This window comes from Haliotis cracherodii, unplaced genomic scaffold (genome assembly GCF_022045235.1).
Source record: "Haliotis cracherodii isolate W230 unplaced genomic scaffold, xgHalCrac1.p SCAF_10, whole genome shotgun sequence".
NCBI classification, from domain to species: Eukaryota; Metazoa; Mollusca; class Gastropoda; order Lepetellida; family Haliotidae; genus Haliotis; species Haliotis cracherodii.
Window position 1 is genome coordinate 7,973,399 of NW_027266265.1, and position 21,340 is coordinate 7,994,738.

Genomic DNA, 21,340 nt, shown 5'->3' on the forward strand with positions numbered 1-21,340 from the left:
ACATTTCAGACAGTCAGCATAAACCACGAACTTTATCTTTCAACCCTGTTTTTTTCCCCAAAAATAATATTATAATGAGAGCCCCCTATTTCTAATTTTGAGAGCTCTCTGGGCGCTTATTACGTCGAATACTGTAATTGACACACCTTGTTCCCCAGTCCCACACAAGTCTGGTTTAGACAGATTCCACTATATCACCATTTTTGATTCCATTACTACTTGGCAGGATAAGTAGCAACTCCTTACATACAAGATGGTAGTCTTCCAAATAAAAAACAGGCCTCCATGATTGAGACAAAAAGCTGAAAAAGCAGAATTGTAATACAGATATATTTTGGCATTGTGCTGATAATGTGTTTCAGAGAATAAACAATGTTTGTTTTCACCAAGATGATACATTTTTCCATGAATATCACGATTCTTTATCTCGAGATAATTTCCGGTTCCTAATTATAACACTCCGTCTTTCTCTGAAAGTCAACTGACGATCTTTGAATTCCACTTTGCCAGCTTTGTACAGGTTCCTAATCTTTTCGCCTTCTGCGATGGGTTCCATTTTTCCTGAGCGACGCATATAGCGTATGGCCATGTTGGTCCCCCCAAGAGTCACTGTGTAGCGGGCGGGTGTGGCCAGCTTATACATCAGGTAGGCCAAGGCCACGAACCCCAGGCCCCCGGCGCGGAAGGGTTTAATCAGAGTCTCGCTCAGTCCCAGTTGTTCCATCAGTGGCACAATGTCTACTCCACTGCAATGAAAGGAATAACACATCACAACAGAAACCCACATTGAGAACGAGTGACTAACTAAGGCCACACTTTTTTATTTTAAATTTTCCGAATTTATTCCAGCTTTTCCACACAAGGTCGGTCGAAATAAAAATAAATACCAAATCAATTATTTATTTATTAATATGAAAGTCATTCTGCACTGGAGTTAAAACTGCAGCTGGCATCTTGGATCACTGATAGTGTTACTAGTGGGAGATAAATAAATATTTTTATGTTGAATTTTTTTCTGGCCTGGTGACATTCAGTGACCCATGGAGATCCGGGTTAGACTATGGCTTCAGCAACCCATGATTGCTGTATAAGATGACTATGCTTGACGGAAGAGGTGACCAACGGTATCAGGTGGTCAGGCTCGCTGACTTGGTTGATGCATGTCATCGTAACCCAGTTGCAGTTCATGATGTCAATCACTGGATCATCTGGTCCAGACTCAATTATTCTACAGTTGGAATATTGCTGAGTGCAGTGTTAAACAACAAACAAGCAAGCAAGCAAAAAGCAAGGAGAGATTCAGTAGGGGCAGGGGGCCTGTGAAACAAACAAAAAAATGTGTGGCCCTAGGGGCTTATGCCATACTCGTCAGCAGCATACAGCAAACATATCATCACTGTACAGCTTCCATTGTTTTGATTGTTTGTTTAACCCCACATGGGATGTCATACTTCAAACCAAGATATGGATAAAAACTTGCCAATCCCACAAACTCTCAGAACAATTGCTACCTTACAGCAGGCCTCTCTCATCTGGTGACATTTAAGATTTGCTTAGTTCTTGATTCTCTCAGTGCTTTTGGGGTTATGTTGACATAAATAGTAATTGACTAAAGGGATACAAACATTGTGCAAACATTTTATCATCATCTGTCAATCACCATCATCAACATGGATGAGCAATAGACTAGGGTCACTTGATACTTTAAGTTGACCTAAAGGGGAGAGTAGAAATTGTATCTAAGTCTCATAAACAGGTAAATTAGACTCCTTGGCATTATGGTAATAACACACCCTTTATTTCTGTTATTTGTGAGTGAGTGAATTGGGTTTAACGCCGCTTTTAACAGTATTCCAGTTATATCACAGTGTGTCAGCTTAATGTGGGAAAAAAGCCCAAAGTGATGCAGGTCTCAGACGTTTACCACTTTGGTATGGTGCTGACAAACCTGGAAACATAATCAGGGCGAACCCGGGATTCGAAACCCACATTCATAGATTTCTGACGTGCCCAAGGGACGCAACTCTGCACTGCGAGTCACGGCGCCTTAGCCAACTGGGCCACCCATGCCCCCTCTGTTATTTGTGTGCAGGGCAGCACCCATTCCAAAATTGAGGCTCTGACCCTCATACTAAGTCACATTTCTTTCTTACATGCTTTACGGATCCGCCGACTGTTGGATTTTATTGAAATGGAAAAATAAATTCTGCATTTGTCCCTATATTTATCAAGCTGATTGCATATTGCATCAAAAAGATACTTTCTGAAAATGACCCACTATTATTAATAATCACTGATAAATAATTAATGTTTAATAAACAAACAAACATGATTTTCATGTAGTAACAGGAGAATGTTGCTTTTTTATACCATACTTGTAGTGACTGTGAATTAAAATAAAAATCAGAAATGTTGTTTGGGATTTTTTTTTTCCAACCAACAGGTATTTTCCTGTAAAAATCGGAAGAGTACGCAAAACATAAGTGAGAGTCGACAGTACACACCTGACTGCAGCCATGTAGAAGGAACCGAACCAGACCACAGAAGTCACACAGTGCACACCTATTAGGATCTTCCCATGCTCTCTATAGGTTTTCTTGAATCGCTGGAACACTGTCAGTGTACTGTCATCTTTTTCCTCACCTACTTTCTGGGTTTTAGTCTCATCTGTTCCTTTCTCATTCGCAACCAACTTGTGACTGGTGCTAAAGTGACTCACACCAACAGGCAGAGTTTCTAGGACTGACTGTTTAGAGAAAGGGGAAAACAAGCCTTTACTGTCATGAAGAAGACTTGATTGCAACAATGGCGATGTTGACAAGTTTCTTGACGAAATGAACTGACTGTTCAGGGTGCTTGGAAATGCTGCACAAACTGAAAAAGAAAGAATAAGCATCTTAAGATTTCAGCATCGCAACATGTTGTGAGTGCGATCTCTGTCATAGGTCACTTGTCAATAAGACAAGCAACCAGTTTTAATGAGAATACATAAGACTTGAACTTGCAACTTTCAGACTTCTTGACCAGCAAGCTAGGTCTACACTGTTAATCTGAGTGCACATTTATCTAAACATGCCTAAATGGCTACAGCGGAAGTGAACAGAAATGGTAGAAATGGCGACAAAACACTTGCAAGGTTACGAATATCCATGCTGCCTTGTAGCTTTAGTCTATGGACACTTACGAGTAGTCCTGATGCCATTTGGCACACTTGAACCATTCCATAATTTACAGGATACCAAGTGGTGAGGAATGACCCGATATGGCGCAAGCTGACAACAGCTACAGTCGTCAGACATTGAATTCACAAGTCACATGACTGACATGGTATTTAATAATTCTTTGGGAGGAAACACTGTAAGGATAACGTGAACCATAGTTTTGGTTTGGTTTGTTTGTTTAACATGTTTAACGCCGCACTCAGCAATATTCCAGCTATTTGACGGCGGTCTGTAAATAATCGAATCAGGATCAGACATTCCAGTGATTGATATCATGAGCATCGATCCACGCAATTTGGATCGATGACATGCATCAAACCAAGTCAGCGAGTCTGAACACTCGATCCTGTTAGTTGCCTCTTACAACAAGCATAGTCGCCTTTTACGGCAAGCATGGGTTGCTGAAGACCTATTCTACCCCAGATCTTCACGGGTCATGAAGATAGGCATGGCTACTGATTTCAGAAGGGTGAGTCAGCTTTTGAATTATTTCTGAACAAATTGACTAAGTAAAAGTGCCTTGGTAGGAAGTTGCATGACAGTTTCCTGTTGACAAAATATTTGACACCATACCATTTCATCCTGCTTAACATTTTATATGTTTATGAATCAATGTGTATTTAACCATGTTAACCCCCTTAGGCCCTCTGCATAGCTCTTTAGTCTTACCCCTTGTTGTCATTACAAACCTAATTGATTGATGCAAAAGATGGCCAACAGTATGCTGTAAACTCTCAATATCGCTGGGTTTATTCAATGACACCCATGAAGATCTGAGTTGGAATAGGTCTTCAACAACCCATGCTTGCTGAAAAAGGAGCCTTTGCTTGCTGTAAGAGGCGAGTAACAGGCTCGGGTGGTCAGGCTTGCTGACTTGGTTGATGCATGTTATCATATCCCAGGTGTGTGGATCATGATATCAATCACTGGATTGTCTGATCCAGACTCGAATATTTACAGACCGCCATTATATAGCTGGAATATTTGCTAACAACACTGCAATTACAACAAACAAATAATTAATGATTAATGTTGCGTGTCGAGCTGATGGATCAGTGAGGGGACACACTCTATGACTCCAAGGATCACCGTTGCTATCCTGACATCACAAGGCATTGTTTCGCCAAAAAGTGTTTACATATTCTGTATTGGGACATTTTTGTAATTTTTTGGTGCTGGAAGAAAGGTAGGTTTGAAAGAAATGAGTTGGTGCTGTGTCAACATTAAACAGGTCCAGTATCGGATAAACATATTAAATGATTGTCAGTAAGTTCCATGTTCATCGTAAAGTAAATCTAAAGATAATGGTATTTATCTGCTCTATTTTAGCAACAGGCAATTATTATGCAACAGTCACTGCATGAGCTTATCAATCATGCCTTCTTAAAACATTCTTTGTAAATCAGGAAATTCATATGTCACCAAATTAGCACTAGTGCCCCTAAGCTCAAATTTGACCCTGTAATTAATGCAAGTAGTATTACATTTGAAAGTTCAGACAAAATCATCATGATGAAATAATGATGGTGATGTTATCATCTGAAAACATGCGTTTCCTGAACACTTGATCATCACTGACATTATAAAACACAAACAGATAGATATAACCAGCTGACAAAATCATAAACTAACGGTGAAATTACCTCGTCAAATATACTTGTAGTTACATGGCATAAATCGATCATTTATCTACCACTGAGCCAGTATGAAGACTTACCTCCAACGTCCAAAAGCTTTGGAAGATTGTTCGTAAAACCTGATGAGTAACTTTTGACAATAAACCTCAAGTTTGGCGTGAGAGCTATGCATCGAAATGATGCCATCGTTACTGCGCTGACATGTGCTACCTTATCGACACTAGACAGATTCTAATCAGGATTGTTTTCCAGGCTAACTTCGACCTCTAGCTCCACATGCCTCATGTCATGCAATCTAAAGGCCACTGGGTCCTGTCTGTAGTGTTTATAACAGCGCAAAGTTTCTTAGGCGTCAGCTAAATAAACCAGTAATGCCATAACTCGGTTCTACTGATAATTAACAACATATTGTCATTCGTTTATTAGACTATCATTTGTTATATAACTGTATAATCACGTCATTGGTTTGTCTACTAATGTTAAATAAAGGAAAATACCGATTAAATCCTTCAATATTAGTCGGGGTTTTTAAAAAGGTGTGATATACGACAACCGTAATTCATTTAGTTTCCATAAGCATGGCGAGCGGTAAGGAAAACATAGATGTGAAAATTGTTACAGTATTAATGTTTAGAGGTCCTGCCATAAAATTGTTATAGGCATTAATAGGCGAATGGTCCACATGTCAGTAAAAATGTGAGAAACATATTTTACATGCATAGTTTTGCGATGTTTCTAAATTTGATCTATGACCACAAAACTGTTTTAGACAATGACTGGAAAGGATTCCACAAGCAAAACCGGCCTATCGGTATCACTATCAGAACCTCATCTGTACTGAACGCTAATTTAGTTTAACTAACGAACGGTGTAAGCCCCCAACCAACGTACGTTATTTCACAACATTTTTCAGGGTTAGAAACTAACATGTTTTGTCCACTAGTCCTTATAATGATAACATACATAGCAATACCATTAAAATGGGCCAATTTCTACTAGTCCTTAGGATACCTTTACTATTGGGCAGTTTGGTAAGGACTACAGGACTAGTGCCAATTTCTAACGCTGCTTTTTTCTACCAGTATGCTCTAGGCCTAGGTATTAGAGCGCCTTTTCCTATGCGATACCTGTGACAAGTAGTCTCACTACTAGCAGCATTTGTGTATGACGTCATTTGTATAACGTCATGTGTATGACGTCACAACTTTAGGGTGTTCCGCCATCTTGCCGACTGCGTAAAGCATGTCCACCAAACTCACTGTTTGTGGTATCTTAGAACCCCAAGATTTATGTCTTTGTCTAAGACAGACCTGAAGCCTTAAACAATACTTACGGCGATACGCAAAAACGATGTGCAATACGTATTATCAAAACGGGTGCAGGAAAAAATTGTCATCACTAATCATCTGTTATCCAGTATGTGGGTTTTTTATCTTGTTTTTTTTTTACAGTGAAAGTGGTTACTACTAATACTGCTACTACTAGATCTACTAAGATCCGGGGTAGAATAAGTCTTCAACAACCCATTCTTGCCGTAACAGGATTGGGTGGTCAGGCTCGCTGACATGGTTGATGCATGTCATTATTGATGCATGTCATTATATTGCAATTGCGCGGAATGATGCTCACGATGTCAATCACTGGAGGGGACAAACTTACAAAGAAGCTTGGATTATCAGAACACCTTCTAAATACCATAAGACTGACTGACTGACTGAGTATGGTTTTACGCCGCTTTTAGCAATAGTCCAGCAATATCACGGCGGGGGACACCAGAAATGGGCTTCACACATTGTACCCATGTCGGGAATCGAACCCGGGGCTTCGGCGTGACGAGCGAACGCTTTAACCACTAGGCTACCCGACCGCCCCACCATAAGACAACTATGAAGGAAGTGCAGAAACTGCTTAGAAGACATGATGAAGTAAACTGGTTTTGCAAGCTCTGAGACAACACCAAGACAGAATATGGAAACCAACTCCGGTCATATAAGATGTATAAGAAGGATCTATTCCACACTCACACAGAAAATATCTTGGTCCGCTCGGGTTTATTACCTTTGTGAATGGGGCTGTTGTCCCAAAATTGTGCTTGTACATAGCGTATTCAGTTTTTTCCCCTCCCTATTGAAGATTGGGAACATTTTATCATAAACTGTCCTATTTATGATGATCAATGACATATTATTTTTAATCATTTTTTAGAATTTATATATTCTATGATAAAACTATGGACAAGAAAACATGCCTTTTCATCATAATAAAGTAGACCACTTTCGGTTATGAATATGCATGATAATATCATAAGTTACCTCATCTACACCATGTACACAGAACATCTATATTTACTAATGCAGGTATCACATACATGAACTCTACTGCTGTGAATAATCTGATATACTGGTGGTAAATTACGATGGTGTAGATATGAGAAGAAAATGAGTTAAAATTTGAGATTTCTAAGAGGTGAGGTGAAATGTGGTTTAACATTGTGTTCAAGATAATTGCACTTATATCACTGTATATACCGATGTGCATGCGTGCCTGTACTTGTACTAGTCCGGACTAATGCTGATTTTTAAAGTGCTAGCCAAATAAGATACCATGCTGCAGTTAAACATGAATACCCCACTCAGACACAGTATACTGACTCCGAGCCGACCAGTCATTGTTTTAGCTAGTCAATGCCGAGTCAGGCAGGGTAACATCAAGTATCATCTTCTAACATCTTTTGGCATGACCCGGCCATGGATCGTACGCACGACCTTCTTCTCTCCGTGAAGACTCTCTAGCATCAGACCATGGAGATAGTCAAACGATATCTAAGAAAGAAAATTAGAGATCTTTAATTGTATTCATATTTGTTAGAATGTGCATAGTTGTATGAAAGGTCAAGCAGTTACCTGGTAGATATCATGTTATTGATGTTCATTATTTCAATGGTGAGTATTCAGGACAATAAACAAATCAGATGTGATAAATGTTTATTGAATGTTTATTTATTTCATTTTCAGATATATCCCAAGAAACTGCTCAAGTTGGTGAAGGTTCATCTCAAAAGGTGATTGAATGAAAATGAATTATATGTCTCATTTCTCAGTTATCATTCCTTACGATATATATTCATTACGATCACTCAGTGTTTATCAAGAAATGTTGGATCCATTTGGTGCAAGTGTTTTTTAAACATTTTAAGAAGTACCTATAATGTATACATGTTTTCATGAAGAGTGAAATATGAACTACGATCCAAACCCATGATCATAGGTTTTTGGGATGCCCAAGGGATGCAACTCTGCATAGCCAATTGCAATGTCTTAGACAACTGGGACACCCATGTTCTCATTAATTCTTAAGAATTTAGGAGATGAACATGTTTTCAGTGTAGACTTAAGTGAACTGACCGTTGTTCTACCCTGTAGGACAAGGATGAGAAGGACTTGACCCACACAGTGGCCAAGCACTACAATGAGTTACAGGAGGCTGGTCTGCAATCGAGAACACAGAGTCGAATCTTTTACTTGAGAAATTTCAACAACTGGACAAAAAGCATACTAATTGGTAAGTTTGTAGTTTTTATTGATAGAATTTTACGTGTCACAGATTGTTAGCTCACCTCAACTGGAAGTTCAAGGTAGATGATGTTGTGGCACATCATCTGTTATGTCTTTCCATTAGATGTTTTGTGAATTATATAGCTGCTGTGGTGATGGATTGGCTTAATATATATTAAGTGGAAATGACCCCTGGGGCGTCTAGTTGCTGTCATACAGCTGTCTTTTCCCCCTAAGTACTTTCATGCAGAGGTGTTGTGTTTCTATTTTGAAACTTTTAATTTTTCAGTCTTATCTGAAAATTTAACATGTTCTGTCCTCATCATGCTAATCATCATTGAAACTGTTTTACTGGGGCTGATATGGGGCATGATATGAAAACTGCCATGAAATAACCTCAAAATATCGTCTCCCCTCCCCTCCCCTCCCCTCCCCTCCCCTCCCCTCCCCTCCCGTCCCATCCCATCCCATCCCATCCTAGACCGCTAGTGGTTAAAGCATTCGCTCGTCACGCTGAAGACCCGGGTTCGATTCCCGACATGGGTATAATGTTACAATGTGTGAAGCCCATTTCTGGTGTCCCCCGCCGTGATTTTGCTGGAATATTGCTTAAAGCTGCGTAAAACCATACTCTCACTCACTATCCCATCCCATTCCATCCCATCCCATCCCATCCCATCCCATCCCATCCCATCCCATCCCATCCCATCCCATCCCATCCCATCCCATCCCATCTCATCCCATCCTGATACTCTATAAAAGAACTGCTTTTTATCAAAAGGTGACACTTTGAAGAGACTGAAGAAGGAAAGCCCTCCAAATAAGACTATAAACGTCCTTGACCTTTGCTCAGGCAAGGGAGGTGATCTACTCAAATGGAAAAAGGGAAGAATTGACCGACTGGCATGTGCAGGTAATGGTTTACATTATCATACTCTTCAGTTTACTTTGTCTTGAACAGTGTACTAATTCAGTACAATTTCAAAAGTACCCAATGCTGCAGCAGTAATACCAACCTCTGTGTCTTTTGATGTAATAATGATGATTTTGAGCCTTATGCTGTTATGCTTGTCCTCCCCCAAATTACAATTTTGGTCATATTTTTCACAATTTATTTACATGTGTAAAATATCACGGAAAACAAATTGTTAATGCAACGGTGACGTGAAGCATTCGATCGTGTTTACAGTCACACTGCTGTCAAATGAGTACCATGCTTTCAATTCAGATAGTGTGTAACGGTTCTTGATTTGATGAATTAAGTTTATTTCACTCGTCTACATGATGTTCCATACTCTTCATGATGTAACCATGGACGCAACACACTTCATACAGGTTTATGGTTTTGTTACTGAAACCCATCATTGTTAGCCCCATAAAAACACAATCTCATTAAAAACAGATCTTAGTTCTCGCTACTGCTAAACAAAGACCTGAGGACATCCCTTTATGGGTCACATCAGACCAACCTTGCACGAACTTTGACCGGCCTAAAGGAATGACTGACAAGAAGTCGACATTAGCCAATCAGAGAGCAGTTTTCTCGTGCTTTAGGGCACTAATTTCAAATTGGCAACTACACTTCAAAACATATTTTGACAAATTCTCAATTTCAAATTTGAAACCTGATCAAAAGATTGGTTTTGGTTTGGTTTGTTGTTTAACGCCGCACTCAGCAATATTCCAGCTATATGACGGCTGATAAACAGAACATTCTGGAATGGGTAATAGATGGACTAGATTGTAAAGATTAAGTCATTAAGCACGTAACTATCGTTCGAAAGACCCCCTGTTAAAGTTTTCGAGGTTGCATGATTAGAAATCACATTCCGACTGTCACTTTCATGATCTGGTAAGCGTCGCTCTGATTGGTTGGATGAAAGGTCGTTCTGACCTGACCCTAATGGGATGTCCTCAGATCTTTGTTTAGGGGCAGCGAGAACTAAGATCTGATTTTAATGAGATTGCATAAAAACATTGTAAGGATTCATGAGTACCACATATCATACAGATCCACTTGACAAGATGAAAGGGTATCGCAGTCGCAGAGTCCTGACACATTGATCCTCATCGCACCCTTTATTTTTCATCACATGTGCTCTCATTTTTACTTCCATTAAAGGGACATAACTTGTCCTTACATACCGCTAATAATAAAATATGAATTGCAATATCGTAACACTAAAATATAACTCAGACATTAGATCTCCCAACATTACATATAAGCATATAAATAACTCAGTGATACAAGGTGTCTGAGTGGTTGATATGTTAAGACACACGCAGGTCATTTTATCGATTGATCTTCGCGGTGAACACAGGGAACAACTTGTCCTGTTGACATAATCCTCTTTTACATGAAATTGCTCTTTTTTTTTACCCCTCGGACTACGCCAAAGACTGCTTTAGGGTAGGCATATTTAAATGGGGTTCTGTTCATTTTGTAACACATGTATGATGTATGACTAATATATCTTGTATTCAAATGTGGCCAAGTGAAAAAGTTATGGTACAAACTACTAGTTAAGCCAGGTGTCGAAGGTAGCCGTATTCAGTCTGTAATATGAGCAAGGGATGACTTGGATTAATTACGACTGCTTTCAGGCTTCAAAGTTTAAATTTTTACTCAGTAGCTATATGGCTACAAGCATTTTTTTCCAGGTAGCAAGTGGTAAAATCAAGAAGTCAAGCCAATATTGTAGGTACCCAAAAGCATTTGAAATCATCTTTTATCAAATAACTACCATAATTAGTACAAGTCATGGCACTAGTCTTGAAGCCGTCATATACAGTCTAGTTAATCCGACACGTTAATCCGACACTAAAGATGGGAACCGATTAAATCAGTGCTATTTAGACCTGTTAATCCGAAAGTCTCGCACTCCGACTCCGACAGAGCTAATTTGCAACGAATACTTGTTAATCCGACATAATCATATGCAAACATCGATGTCCGATCAACGGGACTAGACTGTAGATGGAATATTGCTGAGTGCAGCATTAAAGAACAAACCAACCAACTTGTCTTGAAATTGTATATTAGTGGAAACTGTACTTGACTTTTGTTATTTGTGACTCAAACAATGATGCAATTAATGCTACTAGATTATTTAGGTATATCCTTCCTTATCCAATGAGCATTGTCAACTGGAATAAAATACTAATTACATTAATATTTATGTATTTCTGTTCCTTGTTGACTTTAGATGGACTTATACGCAAGTACAATTATTGGCAGACATGTTTTCCACAATCAGCTGTTATTGTTTTTGTTATTGTTATTGTAAGATATTTTCAGGGTAGTCATTTGGCTACCCCTGAGTTTAAGACAGTAAACAAATTGAAATTTAGGTCGAATTGGCGACCGTATTAGTCGCAACTTTGAGGCCTTCAGTAGTCTTCAAATTTGTTGCCAGATATTGCGGCGACGTCTGTGGAACAGTGTGAATCTCGCTACCAGGAGATGATTGACAGGAACAATCGAGACCGATACCCACAGAAAATATTCCAGGCTGAGTTTATTGCTGCAGATTGTACCAAGGTACATGTGACATCTGCTCCAAATTCTTACACCTGGGGCTTGTACAGCAGAATAGCTCCCAAATACTCCACCCTGTTCTTGGATGTGTCTGAAAGGACAACCACGGATACAGTTATGATATGTACAGATATGTACTGGGAAAGAGGGAGTGGTAGACTTAACGTACATAAATAGATGAATGGAAAAAGTTTGTAAAATAGTTGGTTGTTGTATGGGGAGTCACCTGGTTCTTACCACTTTTGAGCCCTGGGGATGCCCAATAATAATGAGGGGTGGAAGATAGAAGTTGGGGTGGTGGGGTAGGGGGCATGAAAATAGGGCTTCAAGGTCACAACAATACCAACAGCAGATAAAACATACTTATAATTTGTGAAGGCTTTCGCTTTTAGGAGACTTTTCTTGTTTTTAAGCGAAACGTAATTGACTGTTAAATGGACAGTAAACATGCATGCAAGTGTGCATGGCCTTAATTAACATGGCTGTAAATATATCTTTGCATCCCATTGGATTCACATTGCAAGCTTATTGCATCAACACTCACCAATAATGCATGTAGGATGCAATATTTTGCATCCAGTAATACCCTGAATGTTTTAATGTTTTGTAAGCATAAGAAAAGATGTTACCCGAGAAGATCCAGGGTAGAATAGGTCTTCAACAACCCATGCTGCCGTGAAAGGCGACTATGCTTGTCGTAAAAGGTGACTAACGGGATCGGGTGGTCAGGCTCGCTGACTTGATTGAAGCATGTCATCGATTCCAATTGCGTGGATCAATGCTCATGATATCAATTACTGGATTGTCTGGTCCAGACTTGATTATTTTACAGACCGCCGTCATATAGCTGGAATATTGCTGAGTGTGGCGTTAAACAACAAACAAACCAAACAAACCATGTGAAGGGGATATGATGGCCCCTTTGATGTCCGCATTGACTGCCCTGCATATAACATTCAGATGGTGAATAGACACACAAACTGATTTTAGCTTCAAACTGTTGTGGATTGTTAATGTTGTATAGCTTTGTGCAAGTGGGCACAGGTTTGTCATATTCGAGTCACTGACGCTCACTCGATCACTGTTTTGCTCTTTCGGGAGAAATACTAATGTCATCAATGTTCCAAAGACAAATAAACAAAGTATTATTGTAACAAATGTGCAGAGATTTAACTGGAACTACTAAGAGGCCTATTTTCTGTACCCAGTCTGCAGCTGTTGTCAGTAAAAATTCCCAAAGTTCCTGTTTCAAGTAATGCAGCTACAACTAATGTGATGGCTGGTCGAGGTGACTTAAATTCTACTGATAATAGGCCAAAAAGAGAAAGAGTCCAATGATACAATGAAATATAAAAATACCTCTAAAATAACAACTTTTAAAAATCCCAATTTGGTACAAAATATTTGTTCCCAATTTGCCTGCCATGTCTGCTTAGTTTGGAATCCTAGATAAATCTCTGAAATGTAGGAACCACATATTCACTCTTGTTTCCATGACAACTGACGTTTAGGTACGGCTACGGGACCGCTACAAGGACCCGTCTATCTTGTTTGATGTGGTGAGCTGCCAGTTCTCATTCCACTATTGCTTCGAGAGTCTGCCACAGGTGGAGATGATGCTCCAGAATGCCTGCGAGTGTCTCTGTCCAGGAGGATACTTCATTGGAACCACGCCCAACTCATTTGAATTGATGTGAGTGCAGCATTGTATAAGAGGTTATGGATTCAGGGCCCCGTTCCACAAATGGATCGTAGCTACGACAGTCGTAAGTCTATGTTAAAGTATGGGAGTAACGATCACTTCACTGCTACGATCACTTTCTGGAATGGACCCCTGTTGTGGAAGGCTAACACAAACTGTAATTTACCTGGGAGAATTGTAAATGTTTTATTTTAGAGAGGACTGTTATTTATGAGTAGCAAGCCCTTACTAGGTCTCCGTGTTAAATTCTTCTAAAAGGGTGCTGACATATTACATGATAAGCCCCCAGTTTAGGCGGTCATGTTTATTAATCATTCCACCAGATCTTCACATGTCTTGCAGGAATTTATCTAGACCTGTTTAGAGGCCTACATGCAGCCCCAAGTTTGTAGCAAGTGTAAAATTCCCAAATTGGAATAAACCATCTCCTAATTCAAACTGGATATGGCTTTGTAGAGGTGTTCTTATTTCACTGATAACAGCACCAATATAGCTTTAACATTATTGCATTGAATGCAATGTTAAAATCTAGTGTTAGAATACCTCTGAATTTAGGACAATTATATTGGACCATGGGTACTGGACCCGTGAAGATCTGGGGTAGAATAGGTCTTCAGCAACCCATGCTTGCCGTAAAAGGCAACTATGCTTGTCGTAAAAGGCGACTTACGGGATTGGGTGGTCAGGCTCGCTGACTTGGTTGATGCAGGTCATCGATCCCAATTGCGTGGATCGATGCTCATGATATCAATCACTGGATTGTCTGGTCCAGTTTCGATTATTTACAGACCGCCGCCATATAGCTGGAATATTGCTGAGTGCGGCGTAAAACAACAAACAAACCAAACCAAACTAAGTTTGGGATCCTAGATAAGTCCCTGGAATGAGAATCCCACATAACAAACTTCCCTCACATCGTCTCTGTCACTTGGGGAAAAACTAAACAAAACTCAATTAAAGAGAGACCCATATCTGTGTTCCAGTCGGAGATTGAGGGACTCCCCTGACAAGTCATTTGGTAACGAGGTCTACCGAGTGACGTTTGAGTCGGACAGCAAGGAGTCCTTCCCACTGTTTGGGGCCAAGTATGACTTCCATCTGGAGGGGGTCGTGGACTGTCCGGAGTTCCTGGTGTACTTCCCAGTCTTAGAGAAGTGAGTGGAGAATGACATATCTACAATTCAACTCTGCTTATTAGGACGTTGTACCAATGCATTTTAAGCTGAAGGAATTCCAGACAGACCAAGGATTTCACTCTTTTATCCATGCATGCTTGTTTACTATGTGTTAACTCCCCTGCCTGCCACATCCCCAATTTCAAAATTAACATAATTCCGCTAGTCTGAGTAAAATTCAGGAAGGACAAGTTTTGTTTGTTTGTGGACTACCAGTTTTACCATTAGGTAGATGGCAACTCTGTATCCATCTTCCCGAAGCAAGAGAGTTAACTGACTATAAAAGTCCAGTTTCCAACCTTGCCGAACTAGGCTGGTATTATGGAGTTACATTTTGGCTGGACTAACGAGTCAATGCATAGTCCAATCATAATCGCGCACCAAAATCGAAATCCGGTTCGTAAACTGTCGTGCAGATTTCGGTCGATTGCAGGATTTGCAAAGTATGTGCACCGCCAACTCGTCAGCAGATATTTTCCAAATCTTTTCATGTTTTTTAATCAAGGTGCTCAAGTGATTTGATGCATTTCGCGATGTAAGACACAATATAGATCTTGATTATCAATCAGATCATCCTGACTAGGCGCCACCATTTTGTGTGAAGCAAACGCAAGTGATACGAGAGGTGGAATCTGATTGGTCCATAGGGGAGGCTAAGAAGGGACAAAACTGGTAATAGCCACTGGTTGCGCTACGATCGATCCCAGTTATACCAGCCTAGTTCGGCAAAGGTGGAAACTGGACTTTTAAAGTCAGTTAACTGTCTTTCCTCGAGAAGATGCTCTGTATCCGGACTACTGAAAATTAACGTTCCTGCTATGATCAACTATTTTCATCAAATTTTTAAAATATTTAGTTATCCCAATGTTATTATGACAACAAACATGTCAACTCATGTTTTTCATTCCTTTTAATAAGTTCAGGATTGACCATTTGATGGGTGGGATATATTTTTTATTAAAACAATGACCCAGCATATTTTTATATATATTTATTTTTTTCAATAACATCCCAGCCCTTCCCATTGTATCTAAGGGTCAGTGCCTTAGCACCAAACTCAAAGGTATTGGGATGAGGTATAAGCAAAACGTTACATTCATTATGATTGTAGGGTGTTCGAACAAGCAAGCAGTTAATTAAATATAATTGACACAGAAAGTGTGTATCAGTGTTGCCCAAGGCATTGTTTACAAGGTGTAGACCTAGATTGTAAGAACCGACACCAGGGCCCACTTGCACAAAGCGATCTTAGTGCCAAGACTATCGTAAGCCTATGTTAAAGTATGGGAGTTACGATCATCTTAGCGCTAAGATCGCTTTGTGCAAGTGGGCCCAGGTCCTGGATCATAGTAGCCCTTCTCTAATGTTGTGTGTTATCACTCACTGCAGCTCTCTCATCTGCTTCGTACATCATGTTTCAGAATGGCTGAGAAGTATGGTATGAAACTCATTGCTAGAAAACCTTTTGCCGATTACTTTGAAGAAAATAAAAATGGGGAGGGCCGGTCCCTCCTGGGAAAGATGCAGGCACTTGAGGTAAGGACATGTCTCTGTTCCATCACAAACATAAACACATTGCACTGGAGGGGGTTGTGAGAAATAAACCCAAATCAGAATACTTGTGCATATTGTGTCATACACCCATTCTTGATCATCTAGGGTATTATATCTCCATTCTATTGGTATACATTCCCTCTACCCACCTGCCACTATTTGAACCCCGGTTCGCCCCGATTATGTGTCTAGGTTTGTCAGCTCCATACCCATGCTCATTGGTTTCACCAAAGTGGTAAACATCTAAGACCTGCATCATTTCGGGCTTTCCTCCCACATCAAGCTGACACACCGTGATATAACTGGAATACTGTTAAAAGTGGCGTTAAACCCAACTCTCTCTCTCTCACTCACTCACTCTCTCACTCACTCACTAAACATTCTAAACCAGAACTTGTTATCCATTAGTTTGTATGTTTTCTTACCAATGCAAAATAAACTATATTTTTGTAGTGATTTGCTCTATCATTTGACAAAGATTTACCACCATTGATCATTCCTGTACATCTCTGTGTGGATCTTCTCCTGAACTATTTTCAATGGGCCTAGGGTATTTTTCATAATAGAATGGTCACTAAATATACTTGATGATCGAGGATGACCACCACCCAATTCAATCTGTTTGAACCTATCCCCACTATTTGCGTGGATCAAATGTTGTTTATTGTACCATTGAACTTTCTCCTTACGATAGGCCTACCCAGCAGACTCGGGCACAGATCTTGTCAGCTCAGTTGCAGACAACTACAAGCACGCTGTGAGTTTCCTCGAGGCAAGCGATGACTCTGGAGACCGGGGTCGCAAACCAAAAGTGGTAAGTGTCCTGCTTTATTTGGTTATATCAGTATGTTGACCAGACACATGTGAATCTGTGAATCAAAACAGCTACTGTAGTCCAGGCTGTGACCTGTGTTTAAGTTACAGATTTGCCTGAATCTTTGGATTGTCAGCACTATTCCAATGCTCGTAGGTTAATCAATAACACTCACTTTGGGGTAAAGGGGATGCATTTTTTGATTTGGCAATTTGTGTTTAGTTGTTAGATGTGTTAGATAAGACCGCCTCTGTAGTCTAGTGGTAGAGCATCCGCCCGGAGAGATGAAGGTCTGCGATTCACGAAAACTTCAGATTAGAAATCTCCCTGCTTAGAAACTTCATCTGAAGTGACCTCTAAGCGATTTCCAATGGAAGGTTGGTCAGGTCTTGGCGAAAAGTATCCAATAAGCATGGAGATTTCTAATTTCTTGATATGATCAAAATAAACGTTCAGAGAAGAATATCTGGTTTCTGTATCTTGAAAAGGAGCTGCTCCGTCATGGATATTCACCTCCCTGTCATTTCTGAGCATCATGGCATCTACACCAAAAAGGGAGGGACATGTTGTCATGTTTTGGTTGTTTTTTCTGTTGTTCTGTGTGACTCAGACAGCCAGTAAAGAAAATAAGCTGAATCGCTTCAGAATCCTGGCATCTGATTAGCTGAAAAACATATGCATCAAATATTTTGATTGGATCATCAAAGTTTGCTTTAAGTCAATAAAACTTTACTGATCGGAAGGTCAATTATGTATACATGGTATACAAAGGGACATCATGATTTTTTGTAATTCATTCATAAGTTTCTTGTTTTACAGTCGAATTGCACCTACATCTGAGTTGAAACTGTATGGTGCTAGAACATTCAATAACTTCTCTTATCTCATGTAGTTTTCATTATCATCATCTAGGGCTGGGACGAGTCCAAATTTACTACCCGGTTACCCACCCCCTTATTACCCGACCCTACCCAGGGACCCACTGTAGGTTTTAAATTTAAGAGATACAAAATGTCCGATTGGGATTTATTTTGCCACAGCACTTGCTAAACGTATTCAGATACATTTTTTAAACGACTTGGTCATGCGTACACTGTTGTTGACTTAAGTTTTATCTTTATTCAACCATGTGAAAAGTCAGAAGGAATGGGGGCATACCAGTAGTCAGAAAGAAATGCGAACATTTTTTACTTGTAGTGTAACCATAGAGTTCTAGATATTCTTTGCCATTAAACAATATATCACGTGACTAACCAGGGGTCCGTGTAGTCCTGTGGGTACCCGGGTCCTACTCAGTACCGGCCCGACCCAGGTACACTTGGGATCGATGACATGCATCAACCAAGTCAGCGAGCCTGACCACCCGATCCCGTTAGTCACCTTTTATGACAAGCATAGTCGCCCTTTACGGCAAGCATGGGTTGCTGAAGACCTATTCTACCCCGGAATCTTCACGGGTCTTTTGTGAAGGGTCACACTAAGTATGAGTAAGCTGGATGATGTCACTCATGACCGTTGATTTGTGTATTAATGTGCCATGAGAATGGACAAAATATGCAACAATTTGATGATAAAATGGTGCGAGTTTAGGGTGAGTAGGAAACAAATTACTGCAGTCATACCAGTTATATACACTGCATGTCAGCCATATATTTTAAAGGGTGATGGAGCTGAGTAGTGTATACAAACCTGTGAAGTATAGACAATGGTGACTATGGTGACAATGGTGACTATGGCACACTATGCTTCACCATGACAACACAGTAAAGATGAAGTGTTCTGTTGCAGGGTACTCTGTCTCAAGATGAGTGGGACGCAGCAAGTAAGTAGAATGTTTATGTAATTATGGATTGCCAATGATGCCGTGGACATGACTTGTATGAATGTCCACTTTGATTGGTTGCCGTGGAGCTGAACAGAAACAGATGCAATGTGGTGACCTTTTTTACACCAAACTGCCACATTCGTTACACAATGCGATTCACGAAAACTTAAGATTAGAAATCTCCCTGCTGATTAGAAAGTTCATCTGAAGTGACCTCCAAGCAACTTCCAATGGAAGGTTTGTCAGGTCTTGGCGTAAAGTATCCAATGAGCATGGAGATTTCTAATTTCTTGATATGATCAAAATAAGCATTCAGAGAAGAATATCTGGTTTCTGTATCTTGAAAAGGAGCTGCTCCGTTATGGATATTTACCTCCCTGTCATTTCTGAGCATCATGGCATCTACCACTAAAAGGGGGGATCATGTTGTCATGTTTTGGGGGGGTGTTTCTGTTGTTCTGTTTGACTAAGACAGGCGGTAAAGAAAATAAGCTGAATCGCTTCAAAATCCTGGCATCTGATTAGTTGAAAAACATATGCATCAAATATTTTGATTGGATCATCAAAGTTTGCTTTAAGCCAATAAAACTTTACTGATCGGAAGGTCTATTATTTATACAAAGGGACATTCTGAAATTTGTTAATTTGGACAATTTCCCTGGGAATTGTACTACAATATAACCAGGGTTTGACAAAACAACATGTGGTATAGACATCAATATGTGTTGGTTTCAGCGATATACTGCGCCTTCATCTTCAAGAAGCTGGATAAGGAGGATGGGGGTGACCAGGCAGCCACACCCGAGCCCCGCCAGGCCCCCAAGAGAAAGCTGGAGGAAGGACAGGAGGCCCTTGAAGACGAATCTCAACTCAAAACCCAGAAGGTCAACGAATGACAGCCTGTGCTGGAGACTCTGGTGTAAATTCCGAGATGAACAGTGGGATAGCATCAGGTCCTGGGGCTCCACCTGCCCAACTGTATCATGGGAAAGCCAGTGCCCATGACGCCAGGATCTACCGTGCGAGCCTCCTTGTAACCATGATGCTGCACCTTCGGCAATGAACTTTGACATCTTGAGATAACCTAATGTAAGTTGGAGCTTCTTGATATTTACAGAAGCAAAAGAAACTTGATATTGTTGTTGATAGTATTGTATTCACTGAAGACTTCGGAGGTAACACTGAAAGTCAATTAACCGGTGATGTGATGTATAAGGTGTATGTTGGTATATCTTTATTTGTGCTCCATGTATGGTGAGTTAGAAAAATATTGGAAGAATTGTAAGATGTGCGATGATGTTTACGTTGGATCAGTCTCAGTTATTTATACCCGTAATATCAGTGTCTCTTGTTACACTTAACAATTAAACCGATCTCATTTCAATTATATATTTTTGTCTGATACAATATCTCTTCATCAGATCTTCACACAGAGAACTAATGTATCAGAGTAGTAGATCTGATTGCAATGAAATAATCAAACAACTGTCAAAACAATATAAGCTGAACAAAAGTATCAAAACAGTTGTGATATTGATCCCCAGGATTTTCAGAACACACCAATGACAATTTCATTTTCTTGGAACAAGAGACATTCCATTCCACTGCTGATTTACTGGCTTCTAAAGTTCTGTATCTAGATCACAGATGTAACTCTGCAGTTGTGTCCATCGTCAGCTAATTTCAACCAATGCCATAATATTTCTGCTCCAAGCGCCCTTAAACCAATATGTATTTCGGTCATGGCAAGTCAATCATCATCTTCCATAAACGAGTCACATTTTCATATGTGAATCTAGAACCACTTTTATATTTTTTCCGATTAAGAGTTTTTTTGGTTTACATGGCAACCATGTTGAAATCTATTCGGGAAGTTTTCTGTTTGGTGTGTAGCTACCAGGAAGAGTAGCCTAAGCATAACATGTTCTGACTGATTACTGATCTGAAGGTGCTGGTCCGTTGTCATTTTGTGTAAATATATTTGCCGATAGTTGACCTTCGTAAAAATCCATACTAGGTGCAATACAGTGAATTGAACTTATCAGAACATGACAGTCTTTGGTTCCGTGATTGAACAAACACACAACACGTCAGAATAGGAACTTGTAACTAATACAATCCTGTAAATTAACAGCAGAATCCTATATTCCATTAGCTTCACCAGTGTTACATAACATTTTCTTTAGACCAAACATTTCAAAATGTCTCACATTATGAATTATGAAATAAATTATATTGTAAAAATGTTATTTGTTGTTTTTTATCATTCCAATCTACATGTGATGTCTTGTTGGTACATGTTTTACCTACAAGTTGGAGT

The 21,340-nt window shown here is 39.8% G+C and overlaps 2 protein-coding genes across 2 annotated transcripts; one reads left to right on the plus strand and one right to left on the minus strand.

Moving 5' to 3' along the window:
• Positions 1-227: 227 nt before the first annotated feature.
• Positions 228-5,167, minus strand: LOC139446044 (uncharacterized protein C18orf19 homolog A-like). The gene is made up of 3 exons (XM_071227311.1): positions 4,939-5,167; positions 2,505-2,874; positions 228-746 (listed from the first exon to the last, which is right to left on the minus strand). Exons 1-3 carry the CDS (start codon positions 5,042-5,044, stop codon positions 413-415), a joined length of 810 nt encoding a protein of 269 aa, XP_071083412.1. The 5' UTR covers positions 5,045-5,167; the 3' UTR covers positions 228-412.
• Positions 5,168-5,431: 264 nt separating this feature from the next.
• LOC139446051 (mRNA cap guanine-N(7) methyltransferase-like) lies at positions 5,432-21,222 on the plus strand. Its single transcript, XM_071227323.1, has 11 exons — positions 5,432-5,446; positions 7,873-7,919; positions 8,281-8,419; positions 9,194-9,325; positions 11,829-11,953; positions 13,462-13,643; positions 14,636-14,806; positions 16,249-16,363; positions 17,076-17,195; positions 18,984-19,017; positions 19,756-21,222. Exons 1-11 carry the CDS (start codon positions 5,437-5,439, stop codon positions 19,914-19,916), a joined length of 1,236 nt encoding a protein of 411 aa, XP_071083424.1. The 5' UTR covers positions 5,432-5,436; the 3' UTR covers positions 19,917-21,222.
• Positions 21,223-21,340: the final 118 nt, after the last annotated feature.